Genomic DNA, 8,741 nt, shown 5'->3' with positions numbered 1-8,741 from the left:
AAATGTAGACGGTGCCCAGTATGAAGCCTCTTCGTGCTGCAGCATCGCGCGCACACTGCTGTGTGGCACCATGTGTGGAAACATCGTAGGAAGGGAAAACTGTGTGGGAAACCGTCGTTCTGAATATTGCCGGCATGCATTGGGTGGGTGTTGTGGCGTGAAACCGTCGTGTTACCGGCCCAATTCGACAGCTGCAGAAGGCTACAAACGATGATTGTCTCGGTTAATCTCAGTCCTTTGGTAATATACTTGCGGAAATATAAACACCCACCATGTATAACTACTAAAGCTATATTTTTTATTTTACGAGGTAAGGCCCTGGCCACAATCGATAGCTCAACGAAGTGGCTTGTCTGGTGGGCATTTATAGCAATCAACTACTCTAAACGCATGTTTCTAAATGTGGAGAGAAACTCCGGAGTACCCGGATAAAAATCCACGCGCCCACCGAGAGAGAGAGACATGCCAAACTCCAAATATACAACAGGAGTCAGGGTCGGGATTGAACCCACGCTCTCCTGTACACGAGGCGAGGCAGTTAACATCTCGCCGCCGGGGCACATTTTCTTTTCCTGCCGGTAGATATAGAGGCAAGCAATGTTCGAGACTTTAGAGAACCATGTTTCGGGTTCATTATTTGCGCCACCTGTGCCAGGAATCAAACCACCATCGCACCACCACCTACCGCGGAAAGCGCGTCAAAGTCAGAACGTGCCAGACAATTTGCATGGGCGTTTCAAGCGCCTTCATTTCAATATCAGACAAGGGTCCTGTTTGCTCTTTCATGGGTTTTTTATGTTTTGGAAACATGCGTGGAAATTTTTTTCTTCCACCCCACCCACCCCCCCCCCATCCCGTCCGTCGGCGGTGGAACAAAAAAATCTACGAAAGTAAAAATGTTTGCCACCAGGGAAAAAAGGGAGCTGTGGTCGGTGGGCGTTTTACACCTGCATCACAAAACACAATAAAATAATGAAGCAGATGATGTCTATAAATGTATACATACCCGTGTGTGTGTGCACGCGCGCGCGTTTGTGTATGGTGGGGGTAGTGTAGCGGTTAGGGCGCTGCGCTACGAACCTGATCACACGTGTTCGATTTCCGCTCACGGTCAACACCGGTGACGATTATTTGAACCGGTCCTGGGCCTCCCCTAGGTCGACTCAGCCTCAAATGAGTACCTGGTTGCGATGTGTAAACATCGCCACTGGGGAGACAAAGGCGGCCGGGCGTGGTGTTGGCCACCCACCCCCTCGCGTGCCGTGCAGACCTTCAAAGGTGCTCGCTAAGAGCACTTGCCCCAACAGTCTGTCAAGGCTATACGGGGGATCTTTGTTCGGGGATGTGGAACGTTTAATTTTGTGTTGTTGTTTAAACATTCAACAGTGCCTCCCACTGGACGACCTACGAACTGCAGCTGCAGGGCTTCACGGATGGGCTATTGTGGGATTTAAAATTGGCAACCTTGCGGAGCTGATGTTTCATTACCGTCAGCCGCCCAATTTGTATCATTCTTGTTGCGTGTGGCAAGGAGGACAATTAATTTACGTCCTTCAATTGATGTAATGTTGGATGAAAGCTTCCGCGAGCCGTGTGGGTCATGTAGGTTGTTTTTACCATACTTCACCACGCTGGTCAGCGTTGACTGGTTAAGCGGTATGGCCCCTTAAAATATCACTCGTGACTCGAGTTAGCACGTCCGATTAGCACGGTTGGCTATGTACGGTGCGAAAGCTGCTTTACATACATAGCAGTTGGCCGGGAGTCGAACCCAGGAAAGCGGGTTCACAGCGGCAGCATGCCAATTACTGCGAAACTGCTCCTCGAATCCTTTAACGTCTAAGTCCAGATAAGGTCGCCAGGATATGGCTTCAGTTGCTTCAATGTCTCTTAGTCAGCTGCAAGACAAGTTTGCTTGGTCCATTATTTAGAGCGGTGTGGGGTGGCATTGCTATTGCCATACTCTTTGGTTCTATTCGGTAAAGTCACGTAGGTAAAAAATAAAACAACAAAAATCACGACGTTTCGGCCACAACACAAGCGGCCTTCATCAGGTGAAGGGACCAGACTGTATCGAAGACTGCGTTGGAGTGAAACAGAGCCAAGCTCTCAGCCTTTAAGCTGAGCTTGGCTCTGTTTCAGCTCTCAGCCTTTAAGCTGAGCTTGGCTCTGTTTCACTCCAGCGCAGTCTTCGAGACAGTCTGGTCCCTTCACCTGATGAAGGCCGCTTGTGTTGTGGCCGAAACGTCGTGATTTTTGTTTTTTTTTTTTTTACCTACGTGACTTTACCGAATAGAACCAAAGAGTATGGATCCTTGCAGTCACGAAAGCTTCAAATCTAGAATTGCTATTGCCGTTTGAGCCAAAATGTCGCAGCATCGCGCGCTTTCAGATGCGCGTCTGCGGCCGTCTTATAACGCTCTTCCTTCCGATATCAGGAAGCCACTGGGCCTGTGTACTTTTAAATCGTCTCGATTGAAAACTCGCTTCTTCCAAACTGCTTTTCGTGTTTATTATTTTTCTGCCCTTTCCCCGCACCTCCAATGAGCACGGTTGCGAAAGAAGTTCAACATACGGACGTGCACGATGACATCAGCTTGCGTTGATGCCATTTGCGCACTCGGCAGCTACAGTGAAAGCGTGCGATAGATCCTTTTGATTGAGTCGGCTCTATGTCCTCAACCACAGCCCCATATCGGAACGCTCACCAATAAACGCAGGCGAACGCACCACCTCTGCCGGGCCCAGAAAGCCAACGCGAACGTCAAAATGACGACAGCGCCATGTGGAGCCGCCGAGGCACAAGGCAGCAGTAGAGGAGCCTTTTAAAAAAAAAAAAACACTTGGGTCACAATAAGTCATAGGAGAATCCACGTACGAAAAAAAACCACGTGGTTTAACGCTTAATTATGTTGTGATATATCTGGCCTGTGCGGCAAATGAAATCACCACCATCGGCAACAAAAGCGGAGATTCCCACGTGTAGCCGGAATCGACCGCTGGGGGCAAAGTGCTATTAGAGAGCGTCTGACGAAGGCCAAGACGGCACACGACGGGGTGGAGTGGCCCGACCGCCTTTGTCTCCCCCAGCGGCGATTTTTTATTTTTTTACACACCGCGACACGCGAGACACAAATTCAGGGATGCCCGTGATTAAAAGTACATAATGGTAATGCTTTATTAGACTCAAAGGGTAGTAAGTATACACGTACAGGGGGCTTCCAGTTTTCGTCAGCGCTCATTCCGTCAGCTCATCCCGACGGGAGAAAGGGAGTGGGGGGTGGTCGACGCTGCCCACGCTACGAACGCGCGTTTACAATTTCAAAATTCATCTCCCGAGTCCTGTGACCAGATTGGGAGTGTCGACCTCAACCACTCCTCGGCTCCCCCCCCCCCCCCCCCGGTTTTACAAATGCGGAGAATGTTTGAAATGCCTCCGTGTGCTCCGCATTACAAAGGGGGGGGGGGGGGTGGCGCGCCTGGGTCGGAAGTGACGACTCTCGCTGGTATTCTTGGTTCTTTCGGTAAAGTCACGTAAATATGAAAAAAATAATTAAAATGTCTAAATAAATCTAAAATCAAAGCAAAAAACCCACGCCCTTTCGATCGCAACACAACATGAAGAAGACCGCTTGTGTTGCGATCAAAACGTCGTGGGTTTTTTGCTTTGATTTCTTTCTTCTTTTTCTATCTACGTGACTTTACCGAGAGAACCAAGACTATGAATCCCGGCAAGTCACGAAAGTTTAAAGTCAAAATTGGACTTTAGGTGGTGTTCATCACTCGCCGCATTGGAATGCTCGGTGTGGCTCACGTGACGATTCCACCAGAACGCGCGTTCCACCCCTTTAAACATGCGCGCAACTCCCCGCGTCCCCAGCGCGCGCGTGTCTGGGATGAGCTGGCAGAGTGATGTGGCCGCCAGGCGCGCACGACTCGGGAGACACCGGTGGTTGGGGGGCAGGGTCAGTGGGAGAGAGAGGGAATTAAACAATAGCTAGAGTGAGACGTCGTTCTAAAAGAGGAAAAAAAGTACTTTGTCGTCGGCCTAAACGTCCCACCTGGGAAAACTTGTAAGAGTTAAAAGCCCAATACCATGCATAATGGAATAGCTTGATTAAATATACTACCACCCTTTTTGCTTAGTAGGTTATGAGTGTGTGTGTGTGTGTCGTTAGCATTACCTAAACACCGCTATCATTCCTATGTTTGTTTCATTTAACATCTCTTCACCCACTGTCCAACAAAGTTCACGGCGTGTGTCACAATACATCATCCGTGGCTCCTCGGTGTGCGTTGAGCATGCAGTCGCAGAGCGCTCTGCGAGTTATTCGGCAGACCTTAGACAAAGATCCCACCCCCCACTCAGTATAGCCTTTAACAGACTGTTGGGGCAAGAGCGGTTAGCGAGCACCTATTAAGGCCGGCACGGCGTACGAGGGGGGTGGCTGCCAACACCACGCCAGGCCGCCTTTGTCTCCCCAGTGGCGACGTTTACTACACACCGCTACACCAGGTACTCATTTGAGACCGAGTCGACCTGGGAGAGGCGAGGTACCGGTTCAGATGTTTCGTCACCGATGTTGGCCCACGAGCGAGAATCAAACTCGGGGTCGCACGGGTTCGCAGCGCAGCGCGCTAACCGCTGCGCCACCGCTCCCCGCTGCTAGCGGCTTGGAGAGAGACGCGTGCAGGGTAAAGGGAGGTTTTTCATGGCAGCCGCAAGCGGGCATCATCTTCCTGCAGCGAGCCGCTTCGCGAGCTTTGGAAATATTCGGCGGCCCCGTGCGTTATTTTTCTCTCTCCCACTTACATACACACACTCACTCCCATCTCTCTCTCTCTCTTTTCAAAGCGATCCGTCCCACCGTGGGTCAGGACACTGGGCTCGGAGGGCCCGGCGCTTGGCGAAGGCGCGCACCGTTGGAGAGAGCCGGACGGAGCCGCCTGGTTGGGGAACCCGGACGCCGGCGAGCGTTGCGCTCCCTGGGTCACCGGGCCGGGCATCGTTCTCCACATTCTCACCGACATAATTACAAAAAGGAAACGGTTGTGTTTGTTTCTGTTGTTGTTATATCTATATCTATATTTTGTCGAGTCTGTAAGCGAGCAAGCAAGCAAGCATACAAGGCAATAACTTCTTACCATTCGGCCATCCATAAAGCAAGTAACCTAGCCCCCCCCCCCCACCCTCTACTAAAGCTCTGCAGAGTGTCTACCCCCCACCCACACCCCACTATCCCAACAAAAAAAATATCGAGTACTGTGTCTAATAAATGCCTTCACATTTAATATATTTATCTAAGTTAATACATATATCTTTAACATCACCGCTCTGTGAAACTAAAGTGGTCAGTTTACTGGAAGAATAAAATAACACGACCGCACTTTCACTCTCGAGGGCTTGCGTTCTGAGTGTGATGTCCTGGTGGGATGTTGATGAGGTTCTGGTGGGATATCAGCGACGTTCCGGTGAAATATCAGTGATGTTGTGGTTGGATAACAGTGTGGTTATGGTGAGATGTCGGTGGTATTCTATTAGGATATCAGTATCGTTCTGGTGCGATGTCAGTTTGGCTGTGGTGGGATATTCCACACCTCCGATTAACGCGGTTGGCTACGTACGGTGCGAAATAAGTTCAAACATGCGTACATACATATCGGCGATGTGCCCGGTGGGATATCAGTCGGCGACCTGCGAACGTTAACGCCCGCGCGTCCGCGTGCGACGCACGGACACAGACGTTCCGGGACGCTCCCCCCGTGAAGACAAATCAGAGGAACATGCAGCGATAAAACTTGACGTCCGTTTAAAACAAAATAAAACCCCCCCAACGCTAACGTGAACGGTAACAGCAATGGTACGGCACGAGTAAAAACGACATCAAATGCAAGGGCGGCGAAAAGGGCGACCGTTTCTCAACGAGCGCCGCGGCCGATGGCTCACCGTCAGCGTCGAACCGAAAGGCGGCGGCCGCACTCAAGCGGAGAGAGAAGACTTGAAAGCTCTACGGACGGGGATGATAAACGCGCGGCCGCCGCTGGCCCATCGCCGAGTGCTGTAGTGTGCGAGCCCACGGCAAGTATGTGTACAATCCGAGGACGTTCCTCCTCCTCGTGTCGAGCGGGGAGGTGGGGGGGGGGAGGTTGGGGGCGAAGATAATCGCGTGGTTCCCACTCGCGTCGTTGTCATCAATCTCAAAATATTTTCTTTGACCAGGAAAGAAGACGCACCTGAGCTATGTAGCTCTTTCTCGGAAGCGACCTGGCGATCACAAAGTGATAGCTCGACGAAGTGGCTTATCACCATGCGGACATTCACTGCAGCCAATTGTTCTAAACGCATGTTGATCTAAACGTGGAGGGAAAACCCAGAGGGACCGGTAGAAAAGTCCACGCGGCCACGGAGAGAACAATGAAAACTCCAAATATACAACAGGCGTCAGGGTCCAGGATCGAACTCACAACCTCCTGTGTACCAGGCTAGGTAGTTAACATCTCGCCACCGTGGCGTCATCAGGGCGATGTTAGATGCCCTGCCGCCCCCAGCCGCCCCTTCGTGAGACTCAAGATATTTCACGGCTACGCGGAAAAAAATTAGAAATATTTCCATGCGTCGCAATTCCACCAACCTGCCAGTTTCAATGTATAAATCAAGAGGCACAGGGCTCAGGCACACGCACAACCTAATCGTGCTCAAGAGGAGAGTTCAGTCTTGAGAAGAGAGGTCAAACACATGAAAGGGGAAATACACGGGGCCCTTCACAAGATTAAATGGTGCAAAAGAAAATACGAACTCCCGGCCATTAAGTTCGAAAAGCAATGCTCTAACGCAATTGAGAGCTGTTCAGTTTGGCGTATCGCCTACTCTAATATAGGCCATATGCTTTTAAAAACATTTGTATAAAAGAAAAAAAACACCTTCCAAAGCTTTCCGGTCTAACCTGCGCATCTTCATGACACACGGCTATTCTCTTAATCCAAATTCAATCGACCCAACACAGACCACAAATTCCACTTTCCTGTACACATCCTACACCTTCTCTCGTCTCAAATCTCCCCGCGAGCTTCCCCGCCCCCTGGCATCGTCTTCCAGTCATTTTGTATCTACACCGTCGCACACTTCTGGCACAAAAACAAGGGGGAAAAAAAAAACCCAAACACAAGAGGAAAAAGTCCCGCACACATCATCGACGGCAGTGCAGAAACTGTGTGGACAGCGACACTGCCATCTGCTGAGAGCACCACACTGAAACACACTGCATCCACTCTCTGTGCCAACTGCCACAATCTGTGACACAATTTGGACAAAGCTCAGAGTTAACAAAATTGCATCAAACGCGCACGCGCACACGCGAGTCTTTTTGTTGTTGTTGTTGTTGTTGTCGTTTCACTCGGTCGCCGACTCAACCTCGTGCAGGAGCTTGTAGCGGACCTGGGGAAGGCCGGGAGTGAGTAGTAGATCGGGATTGGTCAAGGTTTCCCCAAACCGAGCGACCGCTCTGGGAGAGAAGGGGGGGCCCGCCTTCCCCTGAACGGACAGCGTAGGGGAGAATCTCCCCCAAGTGCAGCTGACTTCAACGGGGAGCGCCTGCAGGAGGGGGCAGACTAAGCCACAGGACGATCGCCGCCAAGCTCAAATCCCGACGTCGCCGGTTGGCGGCGAACCACAGGGCCAGCGCGATCAAAGCAGGGCGGGGGGCGACCGCGGTGCCTTTCAACCGCCATCCACGTTTGGCCGCAAGGGGCACGTAGGTAGGCACGAGGGTTAAACACGCGCACGTACGCACGTGGGCACGCGCGCAGGTGTACGGGGGGGGGGGGAGGGGGGGCAGGCGTGAAAGTCAAGCGCCAGGGCTCAACGGAGGAATCATCGACGGAAGACGGAGGAGGACGGGGGACGGGGGGGGGGGGTGGCACGTGGGGGCGAGGGACGTCGCCAATCGGCGCTCGAGGCGGTGGACGAAACACGAGGAGCAGCGCGAAGCACGAAAAAACAACGCCGCAGGGGCAGATGCGCGACCGTCACTGTAAGGCATCTCACCGGCGCGCCACCGCCGAGGCCCTCCCCCACACACAGTCACCGCTAGCCGCGTCCCGCCAGAGTGTTTCGATTAATAAAAACTTAGAAAAAAAACGAGAATAATTTGGCTTTTTTTTTCGCGGCCGGCTGGGAAGGTTTTTGTTTTTTTTCTTTTTGCCGGCTTGCGGTGGATTTACAGAGCGCCGGGCGTGCAGTGCAGCATGAAACGTTCCGGGTGCGCGCGTTACACAGAGAGCACCGTCATTATGGGGGGAGGGGTGAGCGGGGACGAGTTGGGGGTGAGGGGTTGGTGGGTCGGTGGGTCGGTGGGTGGGTGTGGGTTTGTACAATCCGTTTCGTTTTCATTTCTTCTTGCCGAACAGGCTGAAGCGCTTCTCCTTGTCCTTCTCGCGCTTGCCGGGGCTGGCGTCGCCGGCGCCGCTCACGGCCGTCGCAGGCAGCGTCTGCGCCCGTGCCACGTCGCCTGCACCGCCAGCGCCGCCGCCAGCGCCGCCGCCAGGGCCGCCGCTCGCCTCCGCCCGCACCCCGACGATGGCGCTGCTCACACTGTTGATCCAGCCGTTCATCTCGTCCTGCGATCGCACGAGAGGCAGAGACGCCCCCCACCCCCCACGCCAACCGTGTGGCCTTTAACAGACTGTCAAGTGCGGTTAGCGACCACCTGCCGCTAATGGTGGACATCTGTGAAAAAGAGCTT

At 52.6% G+C, this 8,741-nt stretch overlaps 1 protein-coding gene across 5 annotated transcripts in view; it reads right to left on the bottom strand.

Moving 5' to 3' along the window:
- Positions 1-3,153: 3,153 nt before the first annotated feature.
- LOC116943326 (spectrin beta chain, non-erythrocytic 1-like) overlaps positions 3,154-8,741 on the bottom strand; it is a 153,101-nt gene continuing 147,513 nt past the window's right edge. For all 5 annotated transcript variants that reach the window (XM_076067632.1, XM_032956117.2, XM_076067631.1 and 2 more), the window contains one exon: positions 3,154-8,616. In XM_076067632.1, the coding sequence (XP_075923747.1) occupies positions 8,386-8,616 (231 nt within the window). In that variant the 3' untranslated portion in view covers positions 3,154-8,385. The remainder of the gene's footprint in view (positions 8,617-8,741) is intronic.

The sequence above is a fragment of the Petromyzon marinus genome, chromosome 17 (assembly GCF_048934315.1).
Source record: "Petromyzon marinus isolate PM22_M1 ecotype Great Lakes invasive population chromosome 17, UKy_Petmar_22M1.pri1.0, whole genome shotgun sequence".
NCBI lineage: Eukaryota > Metazoa > Chordata > Hyperoartia > Petromyzontiformes > Petromyzontidae > Petromyzon > Petromyzon marinus.
Note: the sequence above shows the minus strand (reverse complement) of the source record. Positions and strands in the feature narration are given on the sequence as shown.